Consider the following 19,439-nt stretch of genomic DNA (forward strand, 5'->3'; position numbering starts at 1 on the left):
CTATGGGTATCGTATATATGAAAGGTACTTGCGAGGCAACTAAATAATTAACAAGATGAGTTCTAAGGACACACAGTTGTGTGGTGGTTGAGTGTAGCCTGCGTTCAAATCCCAGCCCTTTTACATACTAGTTGATTGATCTTAGGCAAGTTATTTAATCTCTCTGTGCCTCAACTTCCCTATTTATAAAATAGGGATAATGATGGTACCCACCTCAGGATTATTATTGAGATCAAATTAATGTGAACACTGTATGGCACTTCTAAGTGTTCAATAAATATTAGTTTTTACTTTAAAATCAATCACTAGAGTTAAAGAAAACTCTAGGAGCCATAGAAGTGTGTTCCAAAACAGGTGGATACCCTTAGAAACATGCCTTGGTGAGCGGAGCGAGTGATTGTCCCTTATTTATTTCAGAATAATCTCCTGCTCCAAAAGCAGACTTCTGATCTGCATACAGGCCAGAAAGGCCGAGCATAAATACCTTCTAAGGAAACTGGAAAGACATTTTGTTCAAAATTAAAATATTGTAGGTGATTTGTTAAATGAGTTTTCATTACAGTGCAGTTGAGGTTAGATAGGAAAGATTTGAAAATCAATTAGAAATACACTGATCAATGAATACATCATGTATTTAATACCCCATAGTGGGCTGTAGCCTCCCCAAATGCATTCTTCAGGTAGCTGAGATATATCCTTTAAGTATTGAAATTTTTACAGTTTTTTAAATACTTATTTTTTTAGCATGCCTCACACATTTCCTTGCCATTCTATGCTGAATATATGAAACATATTTTAACATTTTTTCTAACAATTTAGGGATACCATGAAGATTATTATATTCATTGTAATCCAGTGATGTCCTTGAGGTCTACTGACGTGTTTAGGCCTATTTGTTCCTATGCTAAGTGATCCTACACTGTCATGCTTTTATCATTTCTTGCATCTACATTTTATATCTGCCTCCAGCTGTTTCCATGCAGCTGTCAGGATGTTCTTTCTGGCAGCACTTTTCACTGACCTCCCTTCCCTGTTATTTGCTGTTTATAATCTGCAGAGGGTTAGAAAACAAAACAGCCAAACTTGTTGAAATTGCATGTAATATTAACATAATCAACTTCTGATCTAGTGGTTGTGTTAGTCTGTGGGCATTATAACATCAATTTGGGTGCTGTAAAGATTTTTTTTTGAGGGGGGACACTTCTTTGTTCTTGGTTTTAGGTAAAATACCTCTGAATAAGTGAGATGTTACTGTAATTGCAAGATAAACAGAAGTCAATATTGGTTAAGTTGGTATTTTGATACACTAGAGCAAATCATTTGTTATCCAGTAATGTAGGGCTTTTCTAAGCAACCCTAAGTAAGTTAGCTTAGTTATTTTTTTCTATTTTAAAGTAGTAATGTTATGCTTATTTTTAAATCTATAAATCAATTTAAGTTCCCCTCCCCTCAGCTTATTTGATTCAGGTTATTGAGACCGTTAAATATTTGAAATTCATTTATTGTGTTTTTCAAAGCTGAACAAGTTATATTTCATACACATAGTTCATCTTTCAGAACATACCTTACATCTTTATTTTCTTTTTTGTTTTGTTTTGTTGTTGTTTTTTTAATTAAAGTTTATTGCGGTGACAATTGTTAGTAAAGTTACATAGATTTCAGGTGCACAATTCTGTATTACCTCATCTATAAATCCCATTGTGTGTTCACCACCCAGAGTCAGTTCCCCTTCCATCACCATATATTTGATCCCCTTTACTCTCATCTACCACCCACCTCTCCCCTTACCCTCTGGTAACCACTAAACTATTGTCTGTGTCCATGAGTTTTTGTTTTTCATTTGTTTGTCTTGTTCTTTTGTTTTTGGTTTATACACCACATATCAGTGAAATCATAGGGTTCTCTGCTTTTTCTGTCTGACTTGTTTCGCTTAGCATTATAATCTCAAGATCCATCCATGTTGTCACAAATGTTCCTATTTCATCTTTTCTTACTGCCGAATAGTATTCCATTGTGAATATATACCACAACTTCTTTATCCATTCATCTACCGAAGGACATTTTGGTTTCCATGTCTTGGCCATCGTAAATGAAGCTGCAGTGAACATTGGAGCACACTTTATGTTTTTAGATTTTTTGGGCAGATACCCAGGAGAGGGATTGCTGGGTCATATGGTAATTCTATTCATAATTTTTTGAGGAACCTCCACACTACCTTCCATAACGGCTGCACCAACAGTGTATGAGGGTTCCTTTTTCTCCACAGCCTCTCCAACACTTGTTACTATTTGTCTTGTTGATGATAGCCATTCTGACTGGGGTGAGGTGATATCTCATTGTGGCTTTTATTTGCATTTCTCTGATGATTAGTGATGTTGAGCATTTTTCATATGTCTATTTGCCATTTGTATGTCCTCTTTGAAGAAATGTCTCTTCAGGTCCTCTGCCCATTTTTCAATTGGGTTGTTTGTTATTTTGTTGTTGAGTTTCATGAGTTCCTTGTATATTTTGGATATTAGCCCCTTATCGGAGGCACTGTTTGCAAAAATCTTCTCCCATTCTGTTGGTTGCCTCTATTTTGTGGATGGTTTCTTTTGCTGTGCAGAAGCTTTTAAGTTTCGTATAGTCCCATTCATTTATTTTAGCTTTTACTTCCCTTGCCTTTGGATTCAAATTCATGAAGTGCTCATTGAACACAAGGTCCATAGGTTTAGTACCTATGTTTTCTTCTATGCAGTGTATTGTTACATCTTTATTTTCAACTCATTTTTTCTTACATCCTAAATGAATCTAATATAGGATTTATTTTCTTTTAACATCATTTGTAAATGAACAAATGAGGAAGACATCATCTCTGTAGCCCTTCTATGTCACATTTAAGTTCACACTCTTATTCATATTCTAGGCAGTTTGAATTTTTTTTTTTTTTTTTTTTTTGTAAATAATCCGTCAGTAACAGCTGTGTTATTTTGGGATTTGATGTTACAGGTTGTAATTTGTCTGTGATATGATTATATATTTGTGTATAATGTGAAAATATATACATATATAAAATGAGCAATCAAGAATTTTACATAGGTACTGGTTGATATAATCTTTTCTGCTTTTATGACCCTATAAAGAAAACGTTATCTACCTTTCATAAAAATAAGTTTAGATAATGAGTTAAAACAATGTTTGGTGCCTTTTTTCTTTTGTTTTTTGAAAAGGTGACTTATAAATTATTTTTTGTTAGTATTGTCACAAAGCATGGATTTTATTTTACAAGTAAAGTGATTTTTCTTTGTGATCTCAGGTTGACATTCAGAGGTGTTTTTCATAAAATTCTATTGTGAAAGTACAAGCTGTCTCTGTAGTTACTGTGGAATTTTTCATGGTTGGATTCAAAAACCAAAATGTTTGCTCATATGTCATCAAACTGAGTTCCTCTCTTGGTACCATAAAGAAAATGTGTTTCTGACCTTTTCTATCTTATTGACACAGTCATACATTCTTAATTGGACTATATTGCATAAATAAAATTGGCCTTTCTGCCTGTATGAAAGACGAGTTATGAGCCTATGTGCATAAATTATATATTCCTATTTAGGTTGCACAACGAGATGCATTTGTTGGCTAGCTCATACATGAAGTTTCTTTAAATGCATTTGGAATAGTTTATGCCTACTTGTATAGAGTGGATGGCTGCTGTGTGTGGTAATCTCAGAAGTGTGAGGAATAGATTTCCTACTTTTTTCAGCAAGCATTTAACTTACATTTTACATTCACATCTGTAATGCCATCAGCTTTTGGTTTAATATCATCATTTGAAAGAATAATGGCTGATGAATAAGGAGTTAGATTCATAAAACTTTAGAACTAGAAAGAGGTCTTGTAGATGAGCTAATTCCACCCCTTGTGTTTAATCACGAGGCTACTGAAGCCAGAGAGATACACTGACTTAGTCAAGTAGATACAAACAGCAAAAATCATATCAGATCCACACAATCATCTTCTACTTTGTCACTCGGCTAGTGTACATTAGACTTGACACTTTTGTCCCTTTTAAATGTGCCCATTATTCTGCAAATTCTGAGTAGAAATCTCCTTGTCAGGTGGTAAAAAACAAACAAACAAACAAAAAACCCTTATAAGAGGCCAGGAGCTTATGATATGAGATCAGTGTTTAAATCCAGTTTTAGAGAACTGAAAGTGTGTTCTTATATCTAGTTTTGTGTTGAGTGATGTCTTCTTCTGAATTTCAGATGCTCTTGTTTCAGTAGTGCTGATTGTGAATGGTGTCCATTCACCAGCGTTTTGTCAAGTATGACCCTTACGTTGTGTGAATCAAAGCTTATTTTGCACCAAAGTTTCTTTAATGTCAACACAAATCTAAGTATATTGCCGACAGAGGGATTGTGATAGAGAACACATTTTGTTATTTTTCAGCCCATTAAGCCTTTGAGCAGTTGCTAAATGAAATAAAAGGAACATGGTTTCTAAGTGATAGAGTCAGGGTTTAAAATTTTTTCGTTGAGTAGTACTTTTAGGACAGTTCCATGTGATCTAACTAGCATTTATTGAACAAGTTAATGCTGGGGAGAAAAAATAAAGTCACAGAATGCAAAACAGCTTTTTTATGCAGAGTTAAATATTAGTAGAAATGTGACAACATGTTCTACAGGTCTGGTTTTGTGATTACCTTAATGCCTAAGGCCTTCAAACTGTTTGTTCATGTACCCCTTGGATACTTATAAGTTGACATATACAATTTTGCCTCATAAGATTCAAACAATTGCCAAGAATATAATTTCTAACATTATAAGTATTGATGTATAATAATAAAACTGTAATATCACTCTTTTAAGTACCAGAGATATTTTATATCCACTATCACTAGTTATATCCACTATCCACTATTTATTTAAAAAAAAATAAATGGAAGTAGAATTCTTTTTTAATTTTTTAGAACAATAAGCTTCTAAGTATTTTTGAAAATGTCTTCTGGATTGAGCAATTAATAAAATTGCTATTTGTATAAAATTAATCAAACCCTAATACATGTATTGTAATTCTGATAAAGGATTATTAAACAAAAAATAAATTTACTAAAATGCTTTGATTAATAAAGTGGAAGGAGGCTGGGTTGGGCAGCTGGACAATGACTCCCTTTAGTTACTGTACCTTGTGCAGAATCCTCTTGTATCTTTGTATATACCCTAGTATGAAGATTGCTGCCTTAAGTGACAGGCTGCAACTTCTACAGGAGACTGTTACAGTTATCCAACATAATTTAGTGACAAAGAGCAGACATTCTAGAGGCAGACCAAGGGGCCTTGATTTCTAGCTCTGAGTCCCAGCTTGCTCTTTCATTAATTGCATGACTTCAGGAAGTCTGCTTAACTTCACTGTTCCTCTGTTTTCTCACCTGTAAAATGAGGATAACGGTCATTTCATAGGTGAAATAAAATAATACTTTTAACATGCTTAGAATAGTGTCTGACACATGCAGGTGAGCTGTACAGTCATTTCTAGATAATTTTTTAACTCTTTTGAGAATTATATAAATGTATCTTAAAGTGTCTGTGAACATTTCTCAGGCAGATTTAAATAATTTGAGGATTACCCATTGATAACTTCCCTTAACTCTATCCTGGTTGATCATATAATTTCCTATAAGAAACTAGTAAAAATTGTCCCCATAGATGTGTATGCATACATATATTCATGTGCACACATATGTCCATTTAAGCCTGTGAGGATTTAATATCTGCCCATGACAGGGAAGCAAGTTATCTTAAGCCACAAATATTTATTGAACACCCAGTGTAAGTGAGAATTATATCTGACAGACAAAGAAGAGGAAAATCGACTCTAAGATGTGCCCTTACAAGAGGAACAAAGATTAATAAACCAATTTTGAGAATAATCTGATTTTTTTTAAAAAAAATAACATAATCAATCATCTGTGATTTGGAGAGAAACAGTGACTTTAGAGTAACCTATACGAGGAAGTGACATAGGCAACAGGAAAAGCAGGATGTGTAGGGAGAAAAAAAGTTGTTTATGTCCTAAATTTGTAGATCAATTAATAATGTAGCATTTAAGTGACATCAAGGTACAAACGTTGGAATTCAGGTTATGAATGTCTTTAATTTTTCTTTCTAAGAATTTCTGTAAAACTCAGTAAGTACAAGATGGTAACCTGATTTCATTACTAGAAATTTTTGCTAGTGCTTCCTAAACTGAACTCTGTTACATTGTTTGGAAAAATAAGGATATTATTGTTCCAGTGTATTTCTTTCATATATCCTGTTTAACAGAACCAGTAATTAACCATTAAGATATTTTTCAAAATACACTGTTTTGAATTTATATTCACATTCATCTCCTTTTTCCCCTAGTACACATTAATTGAATAGGAAAGAACTGGAAAATTGAGAACTTTGATATGAACATTGATATTCTCTGAGACTGGGGGATGAGGAGACAGGATAGTTTCTTTTGAGTGTAATGTATCAGGGATTTCTACCTTTGTAGTTCTATACCCTGTTTAATTCAGCAATTATCTGGGGAGATTAAACTCCCACCAATGTATATAACATTTGACAAATTTAAGCTAATTAGGAATACTTTTGTTGTGAAGGTTAGTATACCTTTTAAAATAATTAGTACCATATATATCCTACAATATCCCTGAATCAATGGGAATTATAGTGACATTCATGTAAAAATATTGCTTAAATAAAGTAGATCTTTTTATTCGGCCATTCATAAGACAGGAACCGTCTTAGAATGTCACATTCTTTGGTGGACCTGGAAAAAAATACTACAAAATTTGATTTTAACTCACATGGTTATTAAATGTTCCTCAATTTATATTTAGATATATTTTGGAATAGTTGAATGTGGAATGAATTTTAATAACAAGATACCTATTCTGATGTTGGCTTCCATGATAAATTCTGAACTATCTTCCTGGGGTATTTTAGAACAGTTGAGTAGTCTGAAATAAAGTTGTAGAAAAGAAGTGGGTGTACTTTTTCTACTAGCATTTTAGGGGAAGGAATTTCTCCATACTTAACACTGTTCCTAATATGTATTCTTTCTGTCATTATTCTATCCCTCCCCAGCATTTCCAGGACCATAAGAATTTCTCCCATTTAGGGGTCCCCTTAGTCCTTTCTTTCAATATGTAGAACTTTTCATCCTTCCTTTACCTCTGTATGTAGGCTTTTAGAAATTCTAAATGTATTAGGTTACAAATTAGGACTTAGTTTTGGTACATGATATTGTCTAACACAAACATTCTCCGAGGTCCAAGCCCCATGAAATGATAGATGCAAGAGGAAGTGATTTGGAATTTCTGAAAGTATTACAGACTATTTTAACTTGTGCCATTTTATGGACTTTGCGTAACATGTATTATTCAAACTAAGCCAACAGTGTTCCCTCAAAAGATTTCTTAGAGAATCCTATAATAAATAGATGATCTGTTATTAACTTATCAGTAAAGTTTGTGTAAATGGATTCTTCTGTCTGACAAATGTAAAGGGTGATCTCTAGGTGAACAAATACTCTACTTGCAGTCTTTTCTACACAATTATTTTGCTTAGCAATCCTTTATCTACCCTCTTTGGGAATGTTATAAGGAAAACTTAAGCTCTTCCTATGAATGAATGCCTTCCTAAGCTTTTCTGCTCTGCTAGTTTTACAGAATGAACCTTCAACGGTTACTTCTTCTTGGGTGTCCGTGTGTTCTTTCTTAGTTATTAGTTAGCATATATTTTAGCTATTCAGTTAACATACACAGCATATTGTTACGGTTTTTACATGTCCCCCTGTCACTAGGTTATAAACTCTTTGAAGGTAGCAGCCATGACTTGCTCAGCTCTCTGTTCCCCATGGCTTAGTACCTTGAATATGAGTGAAATTTATGATAAGCAGGAACTCAAAATATTTTTTTTAACAGATTTGATCCATCTGACATGTACATCTTCTAAATCAGCAAGAGAAGATTTAGAACCAGTTGTGTGGAAATTGTTTACTCCATATACCGAAATGGAGATAGGTAAGAACAATAATCATGTTTAATAATCCTAAATAGTATTAATGATAGAAAGGTAACGTAATCACTTTACTCCTCTGAAATAGCTCATGAAGGTTTCTGCAACCTGCACTGAAATGTAAAGCATTCGGCAATCATGCTTACATGTTTTATTAGGATGATTGAACACATTCTATTCCTAAAAATGGGAATATATTCACTCGTAAAGGTAAAGGAAAAATATACAGCATACACACAATGTATATATTTAAGTGCAAAAATATACATTTATACGTGTACATACTCACATGCATAGAAAAAAACACTGCCATTAAGTCTCTTAATTTGGGTGGGATTGTGGACAATTATTTTTTTCTTTTAAATTTTCTTTATTTTACAGGTGTACAGAGAGCATATATTCCTTTATCAGAAAAAGTTATCTCCATTTACAAAGAAAAATTGGTTCTACTGAGAGAAGATTAAAATATTAATTGACAAATGTAGGAATCCTTCCTTACTGTGTTTTAATGCATGCTAGTGGTCTGATATATAGCTCTCAGATACATATGCCACTGTGCTACTTATTCATGGTAAAAAGAAAAATGCTTTTCAACCACAAATTTTTAAACTTTTCTCTCCACATCATAAGCTAGCTCTTGTAATTGTGAATGGAGTAAATTATAGTGTATTTTGTGTGTAAGTGATCAAAAAAATAGCATTTATATGAAGTGATGGTGATTTTCATTATAGGATTTGCATGTCTACTTGAATCATGGCCAGTTTCCTCATTGATTGAAGTATCTTCATTCTCTTTGGATGTTTTATTTGTTCAGAAAACTATTTATTTACTCCTAACTATTATTTACTTTTAGTTCATCTCATAAGTGTGTTACTGGTTTTCTTAATGCAGAGATAATGTGTAGGAGGGATATTTTTATTTACGTAAGAAAACTGCTCTGTTCTTTGGAGCTAATAGCAATATAATTAATTTCTTTTTGAGCTACCTGAATAAAATCCTACAATCTAAAAATTTTCTTGACTTTAGTTAGGAATTTAATTTGTTTCATGTTTACATTTTCTTCATTAGGAAGTCCCATATAAATGTTTGGATTATTGTTAAAAATTTGATTGCAAAGTTATGGTACATGATAATATTCCTAAACCTACGTGGAATCATAGTTTCATCCTTGGCTTTAATTATTTTGGTTACAAAAACTCTGAATTCCTTCTTTATTTCTGAAGTTGTTAATTTTTGTTCTTTATTTTTATTGTGTGGCAGTCTCAAAGAGTCCACTAAATTTGAATCTCATATCATTGCTCTTCACATTTGATATGCATTTAATTTTTGTGTTATTTTTTAAAAAGTATCAAGTTGGGGCAATTACATGTTCATTACCTAGCATCCTCTAGCCATTTTAGATTTTTCTTTAGCCATTTTAGATTTTTAAACATTAATCTTAATGGTTAAAACGATCCCGTTTTAAAATGATGTATCGTTTAGAACCTGAGTGAAATTCTGTAGTAAGAACTATGTGCGCACAGGGGTCCTCAGGTGCACCGAGGCACTGAAAAGCTAGTTTTCACTGACACATAGGCCTTTTTATCATCAGGATGAGGTAGTGGTCATATTTTAATTAAAATGTCAGAACAAATACTGTTGGAGTTATTGAAAATGAATCACCAGATAAAGTGAGCACTGGGCCATGGCAGGTCAAATAGGCAAAGTCACCTGGAGAAGAGAACTCAATTCATTTTCCTTCCTAAATGAGGAAGAAGGAACTTTATGAGCAATGTGAACTTTTAATACATTAAAGCACATTCTTCTCTGTAGCAAAAGCCCCTTTTTTCACAGATTGATTGCTTTTTTTATTATTGTTTTGCTTATTTGACAGTGATATGAAAACTTATGCTTTAGAGCATTGTCAATGTTTTGTTATAAAACCTGTGTCAAAGGAATAACATTATTTGGGCTTATTTTTTTTTAATTTGTGTTCTATGTTCTGTGTAGTGCTGTGCTTCATAAGCCTTTGTGAAAGTCAGCCTATTCACCAGCCAAGGTAGTTTATTTGTTGTAAAAGATAATGTTCTCTTCTCAAATACACTACTTCTTTGCCAATGCAGCTGAGAAATTCCAGTAGGGTTTTGAAGATATTCTTTTTTCTTTCTTACTTTTTCACATTTAAGATATCGGCCAGAGCTCTTGACCTTTATGCTGTGTCTTAAGAAGTGGTTATGCTAATACTTCCAAGAGTATTGGAAAGAGGCCATGACAGTCTCCTGCTCTCTTGGTCTCATGCTACTCTATGTTACTAAAATAGTTTCTCTCACCCTAAACATGTCATTCAGCTGTAGACCAAGTATTGCTCTGTTGTGAGCCATTGTTGATTTTCATCTGCCTACCTTATTGTGTACTTACCCCAATTTAATTTGCCCACGATCCTATTCTAAATTACCTATGACTGTTTCTGCACACTGTCTAGTTGAATAAAGTGAGGTATTACAGAAAACCAATTCTACTTTTGGCCAGTTGATGTATTCTTAGCCAAACCTCGGCAACTTCAATATTTTTTTGACAGTTGTGTACTTCACAACTGCATGTTATTTTTCTAGGTATCTCTGCCTTCCAGCTGACCTCAAAGAAGGATGAAACAATTATAAGTCTCTTTGAGGGTTTTAAGGTCAAAGCCTAGTAACTCCCTTGTATCAGGAGCATTTACCTTCAGCCATGTCAACGCTTCATCTTCTTCCTGGTCTCTTTTCAAAGCTTCAATTTCTATGAAACTTCTTTCCTGCAACCTATTGGATTATTCATTTTCCCCAACTTTTATTTAGTGCAAACACTCCTCTGAGCTGGAACTTTGATGAAATAAATACAAGATAAACTCTCTTAGTGTATGTTCAGAAACGGACAATATTAAACGACTTCCAGACCTTAGCCCACTTTTCTGCAGTGCTCTTGGAGTCTGGTGTCAGAACTCATAGGCAATATGTTGAATTATCTTCCTGTAAGATTTAGTAAAACTAAACTCACCAATAAATTTACTAAGAACCGTATGGTTTTAGCTGTGAAATATGAGTTCCTTGTATTCTTTGTTTCGTCAATAAATAGATTTTGCCATCTATCTTGTTCTTGTGTGAAATTAGTTATAGCGATACCTTAGACTCGTAGATCTTAGCGTTAGAAAGGGGCATCTTAAGGGATCACTTCTTCCATTCAGAGTTTCTTCATCCTATCACAGTAGTCATTATGGATTATTCAGGATGAACTAGAAAAATGACATTTGGTATTCTTGTCATAGAGATATTTTAAATTAAATACAGTAAAATCCTATTCATCCTGAATTGAGCAATGGGACATTTTTGTTAATTGAGTACTGCAATTAGCTGAGAATTTCTCTACATTGATCACCAATTTAACAATAAATGTTAATCAACTAGATAATTATACCTGTAGTATTTTGTTTGTGATTTGTAAGGTGCCTCGTGGTCTTGGGTAATCTTCATATACATCCATTATCATTATATATAATTTGAAGTGTTGTTCAGATTCAGACTAAAGAAAATGCTGTAGTCAATAAATATGTTAGCAGCAGCATTTTCTGTTTTCAACTGAAGAAAATTTAATTATAACATTTCTAAGGAAGACATGCAGAAAAATGATTATTAAGATAGCAAGGAATAGGCTTTAGTTATTCAGGTTAATAATGTTGGGCCTTTTAATAAGTACATCATACTGTGATTATACCTGAAAAGAGGATTAACATTAATTCAGAAATTATTCATTGAGAGTTTGTTGTGTGCTAGGCCCCATATGAGGGAACATTAAAAAGCAGAAGATTAAGGATTAAGTCTGCTTCATCTTTGTATCCCCATCTCCTAGGCCAGTCCCTAGCACACGTTATATAGATGCTTCCTGTTAAATGGGACAATGTGTGCTAAAACAACTTGCAGTCTTGAATCTTATTTGTGTAATTTGTTGGTCGGTTCCCATTAGTTTTGTAATCTAGTAGGACAAAGCATTAGTGAGTTAGGATATGAAAGTTTTAATCCTGTATATATTACTTTTAATAACAGCTTTATTGAGAAATAATTCACATATCATACAATTCACCCATTTAATGTATAAAATTCAGTATTTTAATTAGATTCACAGAATTGTTACAACATTATCATAGTCAATTTTAGAATATTTCTATCACCCTAAAAAGAACCTCGTATCCATTAGGAGTCATCCCTCACCTCCATGTCCCCGCAGCCCTAGGTAACCACTAATCTACATCTGTCTCTGGAGATTTGTCTATTGTGGACATCTCATAATCCTGTATATACTATTGACTTAGTACATAATTTTTCAAGTTGAATTGTCTGTGGGAAACATACGAAAATCAATTTATGTTGTTTTTTTACTTAAAGGCATAATTTGAAGATGAATGTGATCATAAACTCTTTGATACTTATAAGGTAGAATAAGAGAAATCCAAGGGAACACAGTTGGATTTAAATTTAAGTAACTTACTAATCATTAAAATAATTTTAAAAATCAAAGTTATCTGAGGTTGAAAAGCCATCGCTTGAAATAGCATGCACATGTATTAATTAGAGTGTGAAACAATAGTAAATTAAATTTACTGTTGTTTACATACAAAGCTCTGATTTACTACAATATATAGTCATGGCTTTGTGAATAATTGACTGTATATTGTAATAATTGACAGGCATCTTGTGCTTTAGATGTAAGTAAAATTTATGTCTACATTTAGAAAATGAAGAAGTTGAAAAGCCAAGACTTCTATGGGCTCTTTACTTCAATATGAGAGATTCTTCAGATGTCAGCAGGAGCTCTTATAATGATTTACCATCCAACGTTTACGTCTGCTCTGGCCCAGACTGTGGTTTAGGAAATGATAATGCAGTCAAACAGGTAAGGCTGTTGATATTTCTTGGTCTTGTATTAAGAAGTAGGTATGGTAGGGAAAGAGAATTGTGTTGTTTTTTTTTCCCCCTGGGAGGTGGAAAAAGAGACTAGAAAAGCATCTCTCTCGTTTAATAGTATCTCTCTCGTTTAATACCATCTTTGCAATTTGTCCCTAACCTTTTTTTTATAAATAAGAAAGCTACTTTAAATATACTTTCAATATAGTATCAGATATTGTCATATTCTTCAATATAATGATGAACTACAAGCGGTCACTTATGAGCTCCATTGTGTTTGAGTAAGGATGCAGAAGTGTTGCAAATACATATTCAGAAAAATGAACTTAAAACGCCAATATTCTAAAGAAACACTGTTTCTAACTTGAACTGTTGGCCTATCAGTGTATTATTTTGCAATGCACAAACTTTTTTTCTCTGTTAACCTGAATCATTTCAAAAGGAGTGTAACTAGTAAGGCATATAAAATGTAATTTTAAAATGGTCTTAAGGCATTTTCTTATCTTGGAAAAGGTCAAGTAACTTACAGTGTTTCACAATTAACATGATTCCCTTAAAGTTTTTTTTTTTAATTTATTGGGGTGACATTGGTTAGTAAAATTATATGGTTTCAAGTGTACATTTCTGTAATGCATGATCTGTGTATCACACTGTGTGCTCACCACCCAGAGTCAGTTCTCCTTCCATCACCATGTATTTGACCCCCTTTACCCTCTTTTACCACCCCTCTCCTCCCCGCTAACCCTCTGGTAACCACTAAACTGTTGTGTCTATGAGTTTTTGTCTCTTTGTCTTGTTTCTTTGTTGCTTTCAGTTTTATGTCCCACATGAGTGAAGTCATACAGTTCTTGTTTTTTTCTGACTTATTTCGCTCAGCATAATAATCTCAAGATCCATCCATGTTGTCACAAATGGCAGTATTTCATCTTTTGTTATGTAGAGTAATATTCCATTATGTGTATATATCACATCTTCTTTATCAAATTATCTATCGAAGGACACCTTTGTTGTTTCCATGTCTTGGCCACTGTAAATAATGCTGCAATGAACATCAGAGTACATATACCTTTATGGATAAATGTTTCCAGATTTTTGGGGTAGATACCCAGGAGAAGGATGGCTGGGTCATACGGTAAGAATAGAATTGCCATGTGACCCAGTGATCCCTTTAAAGTTTTGATACAAGCCAATGTCCCAAGATCTATTCTAGCTGCTGAGAAGAATGTTAAATCGAGGTGGAGTTTTGTGACAGCCCTCCTAGGAAAGGCTATGCAGAGATACAGAGCAGGCTGATACAAGCTGCCAAACGTGAGCTATGACTCTATTAAACTGAAGATTCATAATTCGTATACAAATATACTTCTCTGCACTTGACAGAAAGAGAAGAGCAGAAAATATTTTTCGAAGCACAAATCTAAACTTTACACAGACATAGTTGGCACATCTGTCAATTGAATCAATAAATAGATAATTTAACATTGTTCTAAGACCACAGAAAGAAGTTTCATTTTCCACGAGTGACAGGAATCTTACAGGAGCAAATGGCTTCACTGAACCTTTAATTTTTAGTCATAGCGGCAGGGCCATGACCCATACATTTACTGTTTTTTTGCCAAATTCTTTGTTTCTCATCTTCAGAGCCTAATGGTGATACTGGGTAATTATATTCAGTCAGTGGTAACAAAAGCAGGCAGTCACCTCTCTCATTCATCATTCATTCTATTAGTTTAATAGGAACCCAGGATGGTTCAAGATCTGCATTTATGGCTTAAAATCACCAAGTCATTTTTGCTTTGATGTTCTAATTTTTTTTAAAGTAGAAATTGCCAGCAAGTTTTCAGCCAGGTAGCTTAGGTCATTTTTATTCCTGAGTGAACTTTAATGTTTTTTAACCAAAATGGAAGGCCTTTTAAGTAAGGGCTTATTATACAAGTGCTAATGTGATCTAAACTGCAAGCTAGAAGATTATAATTAAAGGGTAATTTTATTGTGAGGTAATTTACTTCCCAAGAAAATAGTTTTCAGGACTACAGTGTTATCACAGTAGAAAATAGTCATAATACTAGTTTGGGTACTAATTATTACATGCTGTTAAATATAAGTAGTTTTAAATTTGTTATATAACTTTTAACTTCACATCAGTTTGGGGAGAAAACATAATGCCTACTTTAAAGGGAATCAGTAATAGTTTTACAAATGCTGGTTTATTTAGATAAACTTTTCTGATTCCAGTATATCATCCTTTGTTCATCCAGTTCACTAATTGATGACTTCTGTTTTCTAAATTGTCCATGAAAGCTCTCAGAATATCACCTAGGCTTTTCCTATGTAGAAAACGTAAGCACCTGCAGATTTCCTTTTTTTTTTTTTACAAAGGAAATGATTCATTTTACCAGTTAACAAGTTGACATCTGCTTATTTGCAAACGTACAGATGTTGAATAATACAGTCCTGCCTCTTTTGTATTTATATGGAACTATATGATTTAGAGGCATACTGAAATTATAAAATGATCTCTGTGTAATACTCACAAGTTAAAGTTGTGTGCAGGAGCATACCAGTACATTCCCTGTTATCACCACACTGATGCTAGCCTAAGCGATACCGTGTTTCCCCGAAAATAAGACCTAACCAGGAAATAATCCCTAGCATGATTTTTCAGGAGGACATCCCCTGAACATAAGCCCTAATGCATCTTTTGGAGCAAAAATTCATATGAGATCTGATCTTATTTTCAGGGAAACATGGTAGTTGTGATTGTTTCTGTGACTCGCTAGTTTTTATCGTTTGTATTCAGTTTTTTTCTGAACGTGACATATGATCTCTGATAATACTGCTAGTGTCTCATTTACCCACTCATACTGATGAACAGCTTGGTCTGTGGCCTCCCACTCCCAAGGCATTGATAGGTCACTCCTCCTTCAGGAGCCCCATCCCCCAGAAGCTGTCACTACCATAGGAACAACAATAGTTAAATAGTTCTGTACTCTTTGTATCATACTTCAGGTATAAAATGAGTTAAATTGGCTGATGTGAGCTAGACTGGCAACCTAACCACCATTTAGAACACTTTTTATGGACAGGTTACCAACTCACTTATATTTGGCACATAGCTTGTAAGTCGAAGTCCAGATTCATAGGTCAGATGAACTATCAAGTTGCTCACATATTGCAGTATCATTCATTTTCTCGTGTCATTGAGGGAGAGGGCAATTTTAGGTGTCATATATTCTGAAGCATTTTCTGAGCATTTTCTATGGGCCAGACACTGTCCTAAGCATCTTATATATACTATCTTATTTGGTCCTCAGAACAACCCTATGAGGTAAGTATCCATGATATCCCCATTTTACAGATGAGGAAACTAAGGTCCATATGGGGCTAAATAACTTGTCCAAAGGTCACATAGATAGCTGGTAAGTTTTTGAGCCAAGATTTAATCTCAAGTCAGTTGGACCCTAGTGTTTGTAAATTCATCCAATGTGCTGTGTTTTTATCTTGTTAGTGTAACTATATCCTAAATATATTAAGCCACTAGATTGACAAAGTATTTATTTTTGTTTTGTGTAGTTGTATGTTAAATAGTACCATTTGCGACAACATGGATGGTTCTTGAGATTATTATGCTAAGTGAAATAAGTCAGACAGAAAAAAAATTGAGAATCTTATGATTTCACTGATATGTGGTATATAAAACTGAAAACAACAAAGGAACAAGACAAATGAAGAAACAAAAACTGACAGACATAGACAATAGTTTAGTTGTTATCAGAGAGTAAGGGGGCAGGGGGTGGTAGATGAAGGTAAAAGGGATCAAATACCATTCTTCTATGGTAATAGAAGAACTGACTCTGGGTGGTGAACACACAATGGGATATATAGATGATGTATTACAGAATTGTACACCTGAAATCTACGTAACTATACTCACATTTGTCACCCCAATAAATTTTTAAAAATATAATAAAATAAACATAGGAATATCTTAAATAACTCAGCTTGTCCTCTCTCTACTTCCTAATATAAGAAAACCACATCACAATATAATCAGCCCTTAATTTTTTTTAAACCACATGAAACTTTTTAAGCTAACTTCTGGTGTATAAAGGGTGTGGAGGACTAGAAGTTGACATTTTACTCTGAACTAATCTCTTTATGACAACTCTCAGAACTGGGGCTTAGTTGGCAAATGAAATGCAACAAACAAAGAAGCATTAGGTGGACCTTTGGGAACATGGCAGTTGACTCAAAAAGTTTCCAGCACTTATAGAAAGAGGAGACTCTTGGGATAGACTGGAGTCTGGCTATAGGAAATTGGCATCAGTAAAGACCAGTGGCACATGGACTGAAGGTGGGAGTTCCACAGGCAAATAGAGCACAAATAAGGGTAGTGCCACAGCTTGCAATTGATTGGCTGTCTTAGGAGATAGATTGTTTATGAGAGGGGTACAAAGGAACAGATGGAGTGGGATCCAGCCACAGGGACTGGGGTTCAGGGGACAATCTATCCTACGGGGAGGTGGTAAAAGGGAGACAAAGTGTGACATACAGAGGAACTGGAGTAGAAGTAAATGTAATAGTATTAATAATAATATATATAATTATATGTATGTTATATATAATATATATACATATATGCAAGTATATATATATATATATATATATATACACATATATACACACACATATACGTATAAATACACACACACAAACACACACACACACACATATATGTAGAGAAAGAGAGAGGTTTTACTCCATGCCAGGCACTAAAGATCCGGAGTTGACTAAAACCCAGTCCTTGTCATCCCTGGACAAATCAGTATATAGTAAAGGAGAAAAATATGTGAACAAATAGCAGTGCAGTATATACAATAATAGATTAATATCCAAAGTCCAGAAGCAATACAGAGTAGCCATGACATCTATCTAGGAGTCAAAGAACCTCACAGAGTGAGAAATAAAAGATGAGTAGCAGTTCTCCATCTAAATGGAAGGAAGACAACTGAATTGAAATATTTCAAGCGTTATAGCACCTGCACCAGCCTAGGATGTTAGCAAAAAGTCTGACAGGTGGAGAGGGGATGAAGTAGATGATAAGACCAGAAAAGGTAGGCCTAAGGGTTTTGTATGCTTTAGTAGGGGTCTTTGATTTGTATTGTATTAGAAGTGTGGAGTCATTGAAGAGTTTTGAGCCTGAAAATGGCATAAACAGAATTATATTTTCCATAGAGACCTCTGAGGGCAGATGCAGATGGATTACACAGAGGGACCCTAGAGGCCAGGTGACCAGTCCAGTTCTGAGATGTTGTTTTTGTCTAGGGGAAAGATGGTGCATGCATGAGCTATGTCTGTAGGGAAGGAACAGGTGGAGTCAAGAACAAGGAGACAAAACTGATAGGATTTGGTGATTGAATGCATGCAGAGAGGGAACGGGAGGGAGAACTTTGACAGATGGACATGGTAGAGGTAAAACACCAAAAGTCCATTAGGGGAACTGAAGTGTCAGGTCAAGGCTCTGACCTCAGTCCTCCTGATTCTAGGGTGTAAGGTGTCTCCACCAAAGACTTGTGGTGAGTTCCTTGGATGGAGAGCAAAGCAGGCATTCAGATATTTCATTTCAAAATATCCATAGGAAAATGACATGCACAAAAATATATCCTTAAACTCTACTCAAGAGGGAAAGGAGCCATTTCTTTCTCCCTGTCCTTTCAACTCCACATCAAAGCTCAGAAGTTTGTTCTTACTATCCCTCCAACCACTCCCAAAGAAAATCAATTTTAATCACCTGATGCAGGAGTCTACCAACTGTAGATGGCCAGGTGGTAAAGAGTTTAGATTTTGCAGCCCATATGGTCTCTATTACAACTACTCAACTCAGCCATTGCAGTGAAAAAGCAGCCGTAGACAATAGATAAAGAAATGAGAGTGGTTGTGTTCCAATAAAACTTTATTTACAAAATTAGGCAGCAGGCTGGATTTGCCCTGTGGGCCAGTTATCAGTTCCTAGACTAATGCGTGACCTTGTGTGTACCTCGGAAAGGAGGGTTGAAGTGGTACAGAAAGACATAGCCTTTAAAACAAGCACATATCTTAAAACCCTTTAATGGCTTTCTTTTACCAATAGGACAGAGTGCAAGCTCCCTAGCATGGCAGAGACCCTTATCTAACAATGAGCTGTATTCATCTAAATAAAAGTAGAAATATGTTTAGAATGGGATAGCAATGCTACTTGCCATATTTACTTTCATGTGTGTATTGTTTTTGTTCATTATGATCACATGTACTTATTCTCTTACCTTGCCACCTAAGCTAAGCATGCATCTTGACATTTTAACTTATATTATTTTTGATGATAATGATAACAGCTACCATTTATAGAGGCTTAGTCTCTGCTATTTTATAGACAAAGAAAGTAAGGCTCAGAAGTTGAGTAAGCACTCCCCAAATCACACTGCCGCTAAGTGGCAGAGCCAGTATT

General features: G+C 34.4%; 1 protein-coding gene across 3 annotated transcripts in view; it reads left to right on the forward strand.

Moving 5' to 3' along the window:
• Positions 1-19,439, forward strand: part of CHM (CHM Rab escort protein) — a 204,005-nt gene that overhangs the window by 180,108 nt on the left and 4,458 nt on the right. For all 3 annotated transcript variants that reach the window (XM_081043321.1, XM_081043324.1, XM_081043323.1), the window contains 2 exons: positions 7,952-8,050; positions 12,787-12,947. In XM_081043321.1, coding sequence (XP_080899447.1) covers positions 7,952-8,050; positions 12,787-12,947 — 260 coding nt within the window. The remainder of the gene's footprint in view (positions 1-7,951; positions 8,051-12,786; positions 12,948-19,439) is intronic.

Source organism: Rhinolophus hipposideros (genome assembly GCF_964194185.1).
Source record: "Rhinolophus hipposideros genome assembly, chromosome: X".
In the NCBI taxonomy this organism is placed as follows: domain Eukaryota; kingdom Metazoa; phylum Chordata; class Mammalia; order Chiroptera; family Rhinolophidae; genus Rhinolophus; species Rhinolophus hipposideros.